The 16246-nt window shown below is 45.5% G+C and overlaps 1 protein-coding gene across 1 annotated transcript in view; it reads right to left on the bottom strand.

Moving 5' to 3' along the window:
* Positions 1-496: 496 nt before the first annotated feature.
* Positions 497-16246, bottom strand: part of LOC144136783 (ATP-binding cassette sub-family G member 1-like) — a 33113-nt gene continuing 17363 nt past the window's right edge. Inside the window, exons 7-13 of the mRNA XM_077669406.1 lie at positions 12992-13106; positions 11824-11966; positions 10571-10672; positions 9657-9825; positions 6157-6257; positions 3968-4123; positions 497-3046 (exon numbers count right to left, since the gene is read on the bottom strand). Coding sequence (XP_077525532.1) covers positions 2702-3046; positions 3968-4123; positions 6157-6257; positions 9657-9825; positions 10571-10672; positions 11824-11966; positions 12992-13106 — 1131 coding nt within the window. The 3' untranslated portion in view covers positions 497-2701. The remainder of the gene's footprint in view (positions 3047-3967; positions 4124-6156; positions 6258-9656; positions 9826-10570; positions 10673-11823; positions 11967-12991; positions 13107-16246) is intronic.

The following is a 16246-nucleotide window of genomic DNA, read 5'->3' as shown; positions in this document are numbered from 1 at the left end:
TCAAGGTCAAGCTTCACACAAACCGGTGAGCAGGCTTGACCTCATGAACTGCAGTGCTTTCGCACAAGAAAGAACACTTACCACACTTGTATGCAGTGGTTACGTTGTATAGTAGCCGGCTGGCCAGACGCCAAGAAGCAAGCTCCGCGCGATAGTATCTGGGTTTTATGGTAAAGGGATAATTGATGTGTGTTTTTGTTTGTACAGACGAAGTTTCAGCGCTCAGCCGATAGAGCACGCTCCGATCAGTATCCCGGTTTGGAGGTGCGGGAGTGTACTCTCTGGCCGCTGACGTTTAGCGCATTTCGCGCGTCGTGCCCTCACCTGCACATTGCACATTGGTACCGAGCCTTCACCATTGCAATGCACTCAGAGAGTGCATGCGCCAAAGGCATAAACGGCAAATTAAACACGACTGGCAAGGTGGGAACAGTAATCACAACAATGTCGTGCAACGGCAGATTTGATTCATGCAAATTTGGTCTCGAGGCCTGTAAGCGACGCATACACTGTTGTGCCTGTCTGCTGGAAAGATGGCAGCAAGGAAGCATGGAACAGCACGGCTGACCGGCCTCGATGGGAACCGAGCAAAGCAGCAGTGGCCTCCCTCTCTCCATCGGCATGACGGCGTGTTCATCACAACTTTGGAAGTGGGTGGTGAACTAATACTGGCAACAGCCGAAAGAGACTGGACATTTGTGAAAGAGCCTTAGTACCCTGCTAGGGACCCAATAATGAGGGCCTGTTGAAAACAGCATGGAAATTTGTGGTAATCGTCTCTCTCGCCTCTGCCTGCCCGTCTCGATTTTAATTTTTAACCTGCCATGATGTAAATATTTCGCATAAAGTTTGTGAGCGCGAAATGCCTTTGGCTTACATTTCCGCCGACCTCGGGCAAACGTCCGAAAACGGCGGAAATGGTGGGGAGCCTGATGTTGAGCACGGAGTTGTACTAGAGGCCGGACATGATGCGAACTTATAAGAGAACCCTCCAACATTTCTGTGCCGACTGCGATGAGCAGACAAAAAAATTCCCAGGACGATTGCAACACTAAGTAGTGCGTTATTACAGCACAGCTGTTGTGGTCCATTTCTGCGATTAGATGACGAAGCTTTTTACGTTAACTGAAGTATTATAGGCGATTTATTCAGACATTGGGCAGGTTTATCGTTCAAGTTTTTATTTGGTATTTTTTAATATTTTAAACGTGACTTCTTTCGGAAGAAGTCTTCAGACTCATAAGGCAGTTGCGAACGCCGTGCTATATAACCTTAATGGTGACGTCACGAGTTCTGATAACCAATAAGTAGCGTCGAAAAGGTGGCATGAGTGATGACTTAATGATTCTGAGAACCAATCAGTAGCGCTAAAGACGTCACTTTAGTAATGCCGTCGTGATGCTGACAACCAACGAGAAGCATTGCATGAGTGACTTGAGACGGTCCATGGTCAGGTGATCTGAAAGCGATCCGCGATCTGCTTACAATATTACCGACGCCGCACAAACTTCACTTCACTTTATTACCTTAAAGGCCCCCGGGGATTGGGGGTATTACATAACGGTGAACGAGCCTTTTGCAGCTGCGCTTGAAATTTCCGCCTCGAGCGGGATTCGGACCACCACAGGTTCAAAGAGAGCAGCTTCATTTCCCAAAGACTTGGACCATTCGGCCATAGCTGCATCACCTCCGCTATGTGTTTTAACTGGTTGCTTCTTGTGCAACTGCTCTAATTTGGTGTCTTTGTCACCTTTCTTCCGTTCGTTTTGCCCTTCGACATGCTAACGCCAACGGAGAGCTGTAAAGATGGAAGAGATGCGGCTGATGGAGGCGACTCTCGATGTTTCGAAAGTAACCACGGAGGCCACGCGCGCTGCCCGGGTAGATGAACAGAATCCGGTGAATACGGCAGCCCGTTCAATTAATTGATAAGGAATTCGCAATTAAGAAAGACGGTGTAGGGAAAGGAAGGTGTTCGGATTGTGCGGCACGCATGTCTTTGTCATGTCTCTTCCGCAGGAACTGTGAAATATCTGGGAGTTTTCCTGAGCAGAGCACCTGAAACACTCCCATGGGACAGACTTGAGCAGTTTAGGAACTTTATTGTGGTTTCTAAACAATGGAGAAATGAAATAAAAAGTGCATGTTTCTGCCAAGAGGTCTTTTTTTTTACAGGCCGTGGCAGGGCACGTCGGAGAGGCGTGATGCGTTGCAAAATAATATTTAGAAAGGCACTGCTCAAGAACTTGGCATTCACTCCCAGAGCTTTGTTTCATGCCATTTGCTTCACTCGTCCTGTCTCATGCAAAACAGAAACGCAGGAATCTGATCGGCTAACTCCGCTTCGGTTGTCTACATAAGCGCATCCATCTTGTTTTAAATTAGGTGCTGTGTCCTTTATCTATCATGAAATCCACCCAAGAAAAAACGTTGAAACGGGAAAACAGAGGAGCGCGAGTATTCATTCGCATCAGCGTCGTCATATCAGGTAAATTAGGGCAGCCAGCGATGCGTAAAATATTAATCAGGCTTCCGTTGGTAGTTCACAAGACATCATGCCTCTTGCAGAGCAAGCATATGGTGTTCTGCCTTGTTCGTCCTATCAGACTATGGCACTTGCAGCCTCTATGAAAGTCTTCATAACGCGCGCTCATTCTGAATCAGGCACGCCAATGCACAAATTGGCTAACGGTGCCCACAATCACCTTTTCTTCGACAACCTAAACCTGAGAAGAAAGAAGCCTAGGATGCGAGCCACGAGTTCCGTGGCAAGCAGAATTAGGAACAGTTCGAGGATTGTCCTGTTGCCGCCCTTGAAACTAGCCAGGAACTCCGCGGGGTCGTCGTGTACGCAGATGAACTCCTCACAGGGAAGCTTGGGGCGGCCGTAGCCGTAGGCAGCGACCAGGAGACCGCTGTACGCATGGTTGATGAATGACACTTCGCTCAGCCACCGGACGTAGGGGGCCACCAGGGGACTGGATGCGAAGGCTTCGCAGAACATGAACGCCGGGGACACGATGGGGAAGGCCACGGCAGCTGCCGACTGCGTGTAGGCGCAAGATAATGACACACGGCATGACATCGCAGACCGAAAGTCAGCACTGAACATATTCGACACTGAGCCCTTAGGTTTACCCCAAAAGGTAAAAAATGATCTTCAAAACTAAGGACTAGGATTCACCTTATAATAAAAATATTAAGCGATTAAAGTCTGTCATAAGTGTCTGCCTACTTGCTTCTTGCAGTTACTTCTTATAGGGTTTAACAAGGAGACTCCAATTTGTCTCACTCCTTCTATTTTATTATAGTAGCAAAGCCTCAAAGTTTGTTCAAACCCTGTTTTGTAGTTGGTGCGGCCTGACTTATAGGCATGCCGTAAGAAGATGCAAAGCTCTTTGGTCCGAAATTACGCTTTAAAACCTGGCCGTTCACAATTGACACTTCGCAGAGGCCAGTAGATAGAAGCGCCACCTAGGAGTAACAAATAATTGTCGGTGTTTGTCGTCATTACGTTAAGACGCGATGAATTGTATTTCTCTTCTTAGGCTTTAATTTATCTCTTGGTCTAATTTACTATGAATATTTGTTACTGCAGCTGTTCCGATGATTTTGTTGCTAGGATTTAGGGCGTCTATATCAAGCCTATACATGTGTGTAGCTTCTCCAAACATATTTTGAAGCCCACAGGGGTCGCGACCGTCCGTCGGGCTCCGAGTTTTCAGCCAATCAGATCGCCTGATTCCAGTACATGCGCCCTGTGAGGAGGGTCGCGATTGGTAAGGTCGAACGCTCTGGACAACAACATGCTCTCAGACCATTAAGAGGATACCTTATGACGCCGACGCCGCTTGCACAGGAGAAAGTTATTTGCTGTCTCGCTACAAATAGGTAAAACGCAGATCTTGTGGCGTCGCCTTGCGTAATTCGCACACGACGGGGTAGTCGTGTGCACCAAGCGACTTGCCTGCACGGTGCACAATGTTGACACGGCCAGTGCAATGGCTTGGCAGACGCCACAGAGCTGGACGCAGAAGAGCACCATGACGGCGAAGCGCCACAGTTCCAGCGGTTGCGCTGTCGGATAGTAGATGGCGCCCAAGAACAGCGAAATGGGCAGCACCTGCGGCGGGAAGAGAACAGTTGTCATCGGCTCAGCCACGCCTGTTCTTTCAACGTGGCCTGAAAGAAAAGAAGCTGAAATACATGACCATTGCATGGCAAGGCCGGAGAAAAGCAGCGAACAGACGCTGACAACTCCGTCTAATTTCTGTTCGAATTAAAATCGCTTATACGGCCCTCTATGGGTGTATTGATGTCGGCCCGGCGACAAAAGGCGCATTTATTATCGAGAAAAATGTATTTAATAGTTTTCCGCAGCTCGGTTCAAACTCAAGACGTCTTCGCCGAATGGGACATCGTGATCCCCGTTTTGAAGCGAATGGCAGTATAGCCTAGCTTCAGGGATCTGACAAAAAAAAAATCAGTTTTGACATTACCGCTGTTTTCTTTAAAAAAAATCGGTGCTAATGTCGCCACCTGTACTATATTTTTTTTCCTTTTCTAGCTTATAAAACCTCCGGTTTCAGCAAAAGCCGTATTTGTCGACAGAATGCTGTACTCTATCAGTACGGACCCAAATCGATACGTTACATCTGGTGTGGGGGCTTTACAGCAGCGTTTGCACATGCCGTGGGCTGTGAAGGCGGCTGCTTACAGTCTCATAGCAATGGCTATGAGACTGGAAGTTAGTTTTCTGCGTCGGTGAAAAGCATCTTGTGTGTGGCATGGCGACGTAGCTGACGAATAGAATTGAAATGTGAAGAAAGCGATATATAACCTGTTCTTAAGTTGTTAAGGGACAAACGCCCAAGCAGCCTTCATGATTACTACGCGTTCTGGCACATGAAATAGTGCATTACTTTTGGACTTTTCATCGACGCACAAACAAGTTTTGCACATGAAGGCCTCTTCCCTAGTTAACAGATTCGTTTTATTTGCCTCAGGTGAACGATTTTGGGAGTGCAATAGTGCATATAGATCACAAAGAGTATGAAACAGGCTTAAAACTGCTGCGAATGAACGCAGCGTTTGCCGTCACCGTCATTTGTGCATTAGGTTCGCTACCTTAGTTCCCATCTCCCACTTCCATTTTTCCTTATAATGCTTCGTACTTCCTTCACATATTAATTAATAATTAATAAATAATCATTAGTCAGTTAGTTTCGGTAGAAGATTCAAACCTACTGTGATACGTCTCGTGTATCGTTGCACATACATACAGGGTGGGTCAAAGGTTCCAACGCCACAGGGTCAGCTTTTTGTCGGTATTTTCTGGAACTTATGATGCCGTTAAAACTATCAAGATTCACAGAGGTTATAACGACACTTCCCCTACCCTCTACAGATATTTTGAGCCTCGGGGGTGTCATAACTGCCTGGCTATACTGCTCAAAAGCACAGCCTGTGGCCTGAAAACTTTTCACCGACCATGCACATTCAAAGATCGCACTTTTCCCACAGTGGAATAAGCGTGTGCGGTTCCCACAGATTCGTCGAGTGCTGCAAGAAAGAGTGAGGGCAAGTAGCCTTAATCTGGATATTCGAGATGTCATCTTTGGCTATGATAGCAATCTGAAGAAATGGCTTTCGTGGTTTCGAAACCTGCTTTGCGATGACTACATCCTTTCTTTGTTGATAAGCTTTCGCTACGGTGCCTGCAGTCTCATGCGAATACGTTAGGTGTTAACTTTGGCGCTTAGCGTTTTTCAGTCAGTCATCCGGGACAGCACACGTCTAATGAAAACTTTAGAGACGGTTGTCGACTGTCGCCTTTGTAAGCTCGCTTCTATGAAATGACCTCATCCTAGCATAACGATCCGTATGCGCCTGGCGTAATGATAGCTGAACTGATAACAATCAGTTCAATTGCTACACGGGCACACCATCGTGCAGACATCAAAACAAGGAAGTATACACAGTGCGTATTTAGGATCCATGCGGGTCCTTTCTGGGACATGCTGGTGAACTAATGTGTTCAAGTGGTCCAAAACGGGACACATGGTACAAACATTGCAGGACACTCAAATTGCAGGACACTCAAAAGGTTGTCACGGGCGCGCAATAGCTTTTGAAGAAGCAGACGAAAAAACTTACGACGAAAGGCAATTCTGCGAAGTAATAGGCGAGGTAGTATATTTTGAGGCTGTACCAACAATTTCGCTGCTCCCGTATTAGGACGGACGCCTCCAATGGAACTGAAAAGAAGAAAAGAAAGTACAGACAACCGAGATGTGTAGCCACATTATACAAGTGTAGGATAAAAGGCTAACAAAATGAGTTTTTTTAAACAAACAGATATTACACGGAATTCGTAGTAAAGAATGGTCTTTGATCAAAAGACATGTAACGCCTAGAGGTCGGTGCACATGCATTGAGAGTACGAAATCAGTAAATAGAATTTTAAAACTTAGTGTCCCGTATGGGTCGATTGTTGGACCTTATTAGTGTTGTTACGCATTAACTAAATGGTAAATATAAAAACACCATCAACTTAATTCCACATGGGGGACAACAGAGTTGTGTTCTTCTCTGGCGCGGACATAGAAGAGGAATTTCATCAATCTAACAAATGGTTCATAGGCCTGGATACGTGGCTTCAATCGAATTGGTTTCAATTGAACACTCGTAAAACAATATGCTTTTCCATCAAAAGGAACCAACTCACCTATTAACTTACATTTGAAATTTCACATCAATATAATCTAGCAATCTACATCAAAAAGACGCTAGTGATGTTATTTCAAGGAAAGTTGTCATGGACGTCTGCCACTGACATGCCACAAAATGACCTCTAACGAGGTGTTCGGATTTTGGATAAAATATGACAACATCTCACCACTGCAGTAAAAAGACAAATTTACTAGACCCTCATATATTCCCATTTGCGCTACTGTCTCTTAGTACGGTTCACAAAGAGTACTTTTCACTAACATTCTGCTTTCATCCTTGCAAAAAGAAGCGTTGCGAGCAGGCTATAATTTACAGCTGTCAGAAGACACTGCATAACATTTGTAATCTAATAAAACATCGCCTATAAACGAACTGTGCAAATACAAATTTTCTCTAGAATTCTCGCGCCAGTACTAGATAATAAGAGAGAAATATATGCATTTTTTTTAGGATGGGCATATGTAGGCGACTGCACCATCTCTAGGTGCCTGAGTGCGAAACAAACGTCGTCACTAAGGGAGATATAGGTAAATAAACTGAGTCAACTCCTAAGCAAGAGCAAAAAATGTTCCCAACACCGATCGTTAGCATCTGGCCGTCGCAATGTGCACGGGCTTGAGCGCCTGCGGGCCTAAAGCCTGTTGTGACACGACAACAGCACCTTGGCTAATGGTAATGGTTCCCCCGGGAGGGTACGCCTAGAAAGAACAAAAATTCTCTACAACATCGATTGCAAGCGGAGCTATTAAAGGCCGCGTATTCGCCCCGGTTGGCCTGTCGCAGCTGAGGAAGCCTCCCCATCGATGCCGCGGGCGCCAAGGACACATGATTTGAATGCTTATTTGTCTGTTGATCAAGTATTTTTCTCCACGCCAAGTACGCACTCTGTCTTAGGTCTTCTTCTCGACGATGGAAATTAGTATTCGGTTCCTCCATAAATATCGAAAATGGCGAGCCACGACACAAGCAGCACGCATTCGTGTCCAGGTCGTTTGAATGTTGAGTTGGGGGAGAGGCCGAGAGCGACATGCACCCCACTTGGCGTTACAAGGTGCACTGGGTACGCAGTATGCGAAGGAAGCAAGACGTCAATCCATATGACCAACGATTGCTGGATTTGTTCGTGCCAGGACAACTGTTTGGGTCATTAGGAACGATGTAGTGGAAGGCTCCAGGTGAGCCTTGGCCAGGTTTTTAAACGTGCTGCGAAATTTTTGTGCATGGACATTTTTCTCTTTGGATCCGTCAAGATGTGGCTACTGCTGCCATAAGGAAGCCGAAAGAAAAATTTTGCTTAGCAGCCAAACGCGTTAGCCACTGAGCAATCACACCGGGTCCGTTAACTAAGGTTTTTTTCGATATGTATATATTTATGTATGGCAGTAACACTTGAAAGTTAAGTTCCCGGTAACCTATTGATGCGGCTAATAATCCGTATTATGCTGATGCATGACATAATGTGCACATCATCATCATCCCGACTATACGCCCACTGCAGGGCAAATGCCTGTCGCATGCCTCTCCTATTAACCCTATCCTGTGCCAGCTGTAACCACCGTATCCCCGCTAACTTCTTCTCTCATCCGCCCACCGAACTTCCTGTCCCCCCTTTCTACGCTTGCTTTCTCTTCGAATCTAGTCCGTTGCCCTTAACGACCACCAGTTTCTCGCCTTCGCATTACATGCCGTGCCCAAGGCCATTTCTGCCCCTTGATTTCGGCTAGGATGTCATTAAGACGCGTTTGATCAATGACCCACTCTGCCCTCTTCATGGGTCTTAACGTTACGCCTATCATTTTACTTTCCACAGCTCGCTGCGTTATCCTTAAAGAGCAAGTTCCACGTTTCTGCCCATAAGTTAGTACCGGTAAGATACAGCTGATATATACTTTTCTCTTGACTGACCTTGGCAAAACTGCCATTCATGATCTGAGATTACCTGCGAAATGCGCTCCACCTCAATCTTCTCCATCTAATTATTTCACTCTCGTGATTCGTATCTGCGGTCACTACATGCCTTAATTCCTCACCACGGCCAGCACCTCGCGACCAATTGTAAACTGCTATTCCCTTCCGAGACCGTTGAACAATAATTTGGTCTTCTGCATATTAATTTTTAAACCCTGTGCTCGGCTCTGCCTGTCTTAGTCATCGATCATGCTTTGAAATCCATCTCCTGCGTGACTCAACAAGGCAATGCCATTAGCGAATTGCAGAATAATACGGTATTCTACACTAACTGTAATGCCCAACTGTTCCCAATCTAGGCCTCTTAATACCTGCTGTAAACAGGCGGTAAATATCATTGGCAAGATAGTGTCTCCCTGCCTGACACTCTTCCTAATTTTGTTGCTTATATTATGGAGGACTGCAGTGGATGTGCAGGCTTTATAGATATCTTCCAGTGTTTTTACACATGGTTCTTCTACACTCTTTCTCCGCAATGTCTTTTTCCGCAAGTTGTGAAGCGCGCAGTTTAAGCATACGGAAGTTAGTGGCGAAAAAACCTGAAAGAACTTTTATGACCCTACACAGGATTGAACAGCTGTCAATACAAGTGCGACACCGGGCTTTTTGCGCTACCTAGTGTCGGCAAGGGCCACTTCCGTGATGAGTGCAAGTGGTGTCGGAACACTCTGATAGCTATTTGCGGTACCCTTCGCGCCAAGAGTAGATGAAAAGGCCGGCCATTCATAGGCAATAGATGCAGAAGCTGCGAATAGTTCCCATAACCAGAGTATATTAAGTTGTGTGCAGCTTTTAGCAGTAGCCCTGGAACAAATGTAAAATTGTGCCAGTAACTGCCTTTAACTGCGCTTTTATTTTCAAACGTGTCCTCTCCTGTGCTGTGAACAGCCTCATCAAGCATATGCAACGTATTTAACTCGTCAAAAATGCCCACTCGCCCAGTGGGATGCACTCACATACAAGCGTAGTAGGGAATACGGTCTGGACCACGCAGATGCACACCACGGCCAAGTACAGTTTCACGTTGTGCACAACCAAGCCGGCGCGGCTGCCGATGTCGTAGAAAAGAACCATGCACATGACCGCAAAGGCCGCGTACGCCAGCACACGCAGCAGTGTCGCCACCTGCGAGAAGAGTAGAACACCATATGACGAGCGTATGCCTACCAGGCGCTTCAGAAAAAAAAAGAAACGTCCCCGGTAGAAACGTCCCCGGATAAAATTTCCCCGAAAAAAAAAAAGACCCAAAATTGGAAGTAGGAAAAAAATGTCAATGGTTAGGGCGCTCGGCTACTGATCCGGAGTTCCCGGGTTCGAACCCGACCACGGCGGCTGCGTTTTTATGGAGGCAAAACGCTAAGGCGCCCGTGTGCTGTGCGATGTCAGAGCACGTTAAAGATCCCCAGGTGGTCGAAATTATTCCGGAGCCCTCGACTACGGCACCTCTTTCTTCTTTTCTTCTTTCACTCCCTCCTTTATCCCTTCCCTTACGGCGCGGTTCAGGTGTCCAACGATATATGAGACAGATACTGCGCCATTTCTTTTCCCCAAAAACCAATTAAAAAAAATGTCCCCAAACAGGTGCCATCAAACGTCCCGTAAACCTTTGGTGTTTGAGCATCCGCCTTGCATCCAGGGCCTGCCGGGTACCCGCCGGTTTTCTAATGGGCACAAGCTTTCACCTGACCTGGTGCTAAGCTTATCTTACGTTATGTTCACTACCGGTATGCAGCACCGGCCACTGTGGTTGAATGGCGTCCATTTTCGGCCCAGTTTCCGTGAACTGACGGCTCCGCGCAGCGAGCCTAAATGACCAATACTTATGCATCTTAATCCTGAGGCATGACGTGATGAAGTTCACCAAACATACCTTATTTCGAAACACGGAGAGCCAGCACCTCCTCAGCAGCGTCCGGAACTGCTGAAACTGGTTGACTTTGAACGCGTACGTGCGGTACCCTTCCGCTTTTTCCTGAGTAGAAATGAAATGCACAATCACTGAAAAAAATTCCTGGCATGCGCAAATTTGTGTCGCGTGCCCGCATATGCCAGAAAAGGGATATGTGGCATCAATTACAAACACTATAAATGTAATTTTAATGAGGTATAAGATTGCAGCGATTGCAAATTACTCTAGTTTTAACGAGGCATAAAATTGCAGCAAGTGGAAATGACTCTGGGTGCTGCAAGGGCTGCAGTAGAAAAGAGCATAAACAATGCACCTTCATCTAAACCAACTGATATTTGAATGTCGCACGAACAATTCATTTAGAACTAAGACGGAACTATTTTCGCATTTCACTGAACAGCATTTCACCCTCTGAAAAAGAAAGTGAAAGCGAAAATTAACTACAATGCGCCGGATTTTGGGCACCGAGCACAAAACAGCACGCATGGTAATCTACGTTCTTCCTGTAAAAAATTCTGACCTCTCGGTACGTGAACGTCAGGATAGCGTCATGGTCCTCCATGGTTACACGGAACATGGAAGATTTATTCTGTAATGTAGCATAGGAAACCTGACCGAACAGTTTGTCTGATATTGGACTTCTTGCACAGCCTGTAAGCACTGCGCACCTCAGCAGTGAGATGCTCAAGCAATTGAAAGACTGCATATATGCCCTATATAACTCTACTTGACTGAAATGGCGCCTCTACGCTACAGCCGCAATTGCTATGCTGACCTGTGTAGATGCTGCTTACAGCAGGAGACAACACTGATAGCAAAACAACATTCTGATAACAACAGGTGATAACATTACAGCAGGTGATAACGTTATGAAGATGGCAGCGTCTTTTCTCACCATTTTAGTGGAGTAGACTGATATTCTATGTGACATTTAATTTCTGCGGGGGAGATTGCGTTTTGAAACGGTTGCCATACGCGCACACATTTTCGCGCTGGAAAAATAAAGAGCATCATCTATGTCGAACGCGCGTCGCCAACACTTAAGAACATACACGGCCTCACAAGAACAACAGGTACAATTTCAGAGCTCTCTAGAAATGTTTCCTAGATGGCGCCTCGCGTGACAGACCTTCAAGGTATTGGCTGCTATTTTCTTTGTGTTCTTGGTGCAAACTATGCCGTAGCAAGCTTTGCAGCCAAAACCACGCCTTTACCTTCTCGGACATGAGTTTTCCACCATAAATCGTCGTCATGCTGTCATCGCCGAAGGTCCTCTCGGCTGGAGGCAGTGGAACGCTGAACTCGGCGCTGAGCCTATCGCAGTGGTTGCCGTGCCCCTCCGAAGCCAACTCGCTGACTGTGGAGAAATGGCGCAGAAGTGGTGGTTGTATTTAAAGGAGATTTTTGCAACGCAAATGAGTTGATCAAGGTATTAAATAAACTGCAAAATAAAATCACATTTGTAGTTAATTTATCCCTCGCACCGAAGCCTCCAAAGTGGCGTTCTGTGAAAAAGCCAACGCAAACTATTAATATACATTTGGTTAGACAGTACAGCAATAAGGACTGAATTTACTTATGTTAGATACTGCAGAACATGTATGACCCAAGCTGGATGGCTCTGTCAGAACTGAGTACATAGATTAATGGAATAGAGATATACAATGAAAAAAAGAATGAGGTATAGGTAGGTTGTCACAAATAACACCGTAGTTCACAAAAAAGATAGCCAGGCTCCAATTCATTCTCAGTGCCATTTGTTGAAAGACACGTGAAGGCTAGGCGTTCAATTCAGACACTGTTCGGGGCAAAAATCTTCTTACATAGAAAGCTGGCCTTTATGTATAAAAAAACGCTGAGACATAAACATCTTTTCTCTGGATACGTACTTTGCTATAATGTTTTCCTAATTCTAATTAGGAGGCGGTTATTTAACGACTCACAGATGTAGCACAATAATACTGTAGGTTGCAAATCCAAACGCAACTTTAATTCCTTAGATTCGGCGCTATATCAAATTTTCGCACTCTTTTAGCTTTACAGTGTTTGAGCAAGAAGGGGAACAACCTGCATAGTGGCTTCAAGCGGGCAATGACGGGACGAAACGGTGCTCGTACAGTGACCGCGAACGAAAATTTTCAAGGCAGAGACTTCACTGTGCGGTCGAGGGGACATCCTAAGCCTTAAGGCTATCTCATGCACCCCTAAAAATGTGTACACTGAACGGAACACCATATGGACTTTGTCTACGGTTGACTGTAGGCTTTTACTTGCTTGCGCTCGATGCGCTGTCTGCAAAGTTTACATATAGCACTTCGCCACTCCAGCTCATCGTATTTGCGCTACAGGCGGGAATTCTTTTCATGCGTCTATGCGACTTACTGTAGTCGGCAGGGTTGTGAAACTCGGGGCAGTGCAGGCCACGTTGACCGAGGAATGCAAGCAGCTGGTCAACCCTACCGTTGTAGATGCAGCGGCCACTGGAAACCATGTACAGCTGGACATGCAGGGGTTGCATATACGGAGTCATTAGCGCTTCTAATTTTGCTGCTCATTAGCGCGCGCTTTCTCGTACTGCTTTTAGTCTGCGCACTTCTAGTACAAAATTGGCAAAAGAAAAGAAAATAACTAAACAAAAGAAGACAACAGACACCGTACGTGTTCACTCTTCTCTTCTGCAAGTCCTGTTTTTTTTTTTCGCTTATTTTGTAGTCATGCAAAACCAACTAGCCTGACATTGTGCGCTGACGTTCTTCTGGGTGCCTGCCAGTCCCCCGCTTCATGTTGTGCGGGAGAAATAGAGTGTAAAAAACACAGGCTAAGGCAGCGTCCAATAATAAGAAAGGCAATGCAGACATCGTGGGATTCAAGGTCGCCATCGCTGGACCCAGAGCCGCACGTTCAAACTGGCATAACGCCAGCTCTGAAAGTGTGCTTCCATGTTTGCCGAATTCTCGTCGAATATTTGAGGCTTTCATGACAAAAATACAGGCGGACGGGGAGAAAGTGACACAATGTAAAATTGACCACACAGCTCGACTGTGGCAATACAAAAAATAATATCACAGTTTGCATCAAAACTACGCATAATTAAACACGGGACAGCATAACACTCTGTCTCCTCTAGACACCTGCTTGGTTCGATATCCCCTGATATAAATATAACTCAACGCGTAGACCATGCAAGTTTTCCAGAGCAGATTCATTGGACCGCGTATCGCTTGAACACAAGAAGATGAAAGGCAACCGGATGGCACGACCAAAACTATGCTCGCCAAGCAAGAACGCGGGAAGATTTTTTGTTTCAAAACTGTGGGCTGCGGAGGCCAGCATGAAGAGATGGAACCAAGTGTTAACGTGAGATGCCATGGCTAGCTATCTGGAAAACAGTAGCCCTCGTTAGCTGTTCAGTGACCAACACTGCCATGCTATTTGGTATCGTGTCACACCATTCATTCATTCATTCATTCATTCATTCATTCATTCATTCATTCATTCATTCATTCATTCATTCATTCATTCATTAGGACATACATAGATGGTAGAGTATGTCCACGAGGGGTGCAGAGAGGAAACAACAATGCCTCCTGACAAGGTCCTCATCTCAGGATAGATGTCATGATAGCAAATTGGCGCTCTAAGCATTAAATAAAACACCGCACAGAATACTGCATAATATTAAGGAAGCAAGGCGATCAACAGCAATTCAATAATACATGCTACTTTGCACATGGCATGTTATCTCAATGGACAGTATACATTCATTATATCATTCACAACTCACAAAAAAACAGCATGTTATCTCAATGGACAGTATAGATTTATTATATCATTCACAACTCACAAAAAAAAACAATGTGGGAAAAGTAAATTGGTATTTGCAGTCACTCAAAAGAAAAGAGAGGAAAAAAATTTCAGAAACAGAGGCAGAAGAAAAAAACATGTATTGACGTTTTGTCTTAAATTGGGAAATAGTTTTGCATTCCTGTATGGTGTTCATCATGAAGGGCTATATCTTACATGAAATTACTATTTGGTAGTCTATATCCTGAGTACCATAGTTTGTGCGTGACTTGGACCAAACTATGGATATAGTGCGCAAGTTATAAGTAAGATTTGTGATTAAATATTTAGCGGAGAAGGATGTAGAGTCGTGCTTAACCGCATGGAAAATAAATACGGCCACAGAAAAACTATACAGTTGATGAAACGGTAGTATGCTAAATGTGCCGTGAAGGGACGCTTTAGTAATGGTTACAGTACGGAATACCATCTTCAATGCCCAAAGCGAGGTAAGACGGTCCGCATCTGTTTTGTTGCAAGTGCCCCAAAATAGTTGGCAGCACATAAAACGGGAACGAACTAGGGAAAAATAAAGCTGTTTTCTTTCATGCAGGGGTAGAAGATATATAATATGGTGATCCGCAGCACAGACGCATTCTGTGCCACTTGCTTTACACCGTAACTTCATTCGCTCTGTATGATCTCGTCACACTGCATTCTGTACCATCACGCCACTTCGACAGCCCCGAGTATGCAGGACCAGCTGCGCCGGTTTGGCTGGAATACTTGGAAGATCCCCAACTCAGCAGCTTCCAAGTACAAAACGTACCGCAAGACAAAAACACTTTCGAATACGGTGAGCGTTTTTAAGAAGCTGTGCGTGATTTTCAGGGTGGTTGGTGCACTGGCAAGGCTCCTCGTTTGATAACCTGTTTCAGAACGTTAACGTCAGACCATTGCTGTTGCTGCTACGGATGTCCTTGAGTAAGACCAGCATCCCAAAAGGTTACATTAAATACAGTGTTAAGGTCAACTGATTCTATTGCCTATGAGTTATTGCGCTTCACGTAAGTTATTGCGCTTCACGAGACTCGACAATATCAGCGCATTGAATCTACGCTGCTCGTGCCAATTTATTGCCAACAGGAGCTGTTCCCTTGAAGCATAAGTGAGAGCGTTTTAGATTGCACGTGGTCAGGTGAAGCAGCCGTAGAAATAACCCATGCACTTTGGAAAACGTTGCGTGCGGTTTACGACATCCAAACAACGCCTGATTCGCGCACACGTGAGCTGGCCATCTGCCATTGGCTCGTGCATTCCCATTCTATAGTATCGAGGGAATGTTTGGGTCTTCCTGGCTGCACCTTTTCACAGCCTCTACATGGCGAGAAGGTTAGGGGCACGAAGTGACACTCGGTGCTTTGAGCGCTCGTCTCAGTCGAAGTGTTAGGAACGTAGTGTTCGTTGTATTAGGCGCCAAACTGGCAGCTGCTTCAGCCGCTTTCCGCTCAAAGTTTTTCTTTGTTTTAGTTGCGATTAGTTAATACAGGGATTAGGTTTAGGGCAGTGATTACTTACGAACGCGTTCACTCGAGGGTAGAATAAACAGGACGCGGCAAAAAAAAAGCTATAGAAGGCACACATAGCCGATACATCAAATATGCATGCGGTGTATTTGGGAAGCTACTTCACCACTAAAAGCCGATACGTAAAATACGAACGCGGTATACCATTAATCGTGCACTGAGCCATATACAGTATATGCTGTGTTGGGTTACTGTACTGTTATGCTCTGCTGGACTAGAATAGGAAGTACCGAAAACTGATGCCTGTTCCTGCGCTACGAACACAAAA

This window comes from Amblyomma americanum, chromosome 6 (assembly GCF_052857255.1).
Source record: "Amblyomma americanum isolate KBUSLIRL-KWMA chromosome 6, ASM5285725v1, whole genome shotgun sequence".
NCBI classification, from domain to species: Eukaryota; Metazoa; Arthropoda; class Arachnida; order Ixodida; family Ixodidae; genus Amblyomma; species Amblyomma americanum.
The sequence above is the reverse complement of the archived record's forward strand: the minus strand, read 5'-3'. Positions and strand labels throughout refer to the sequence as shown.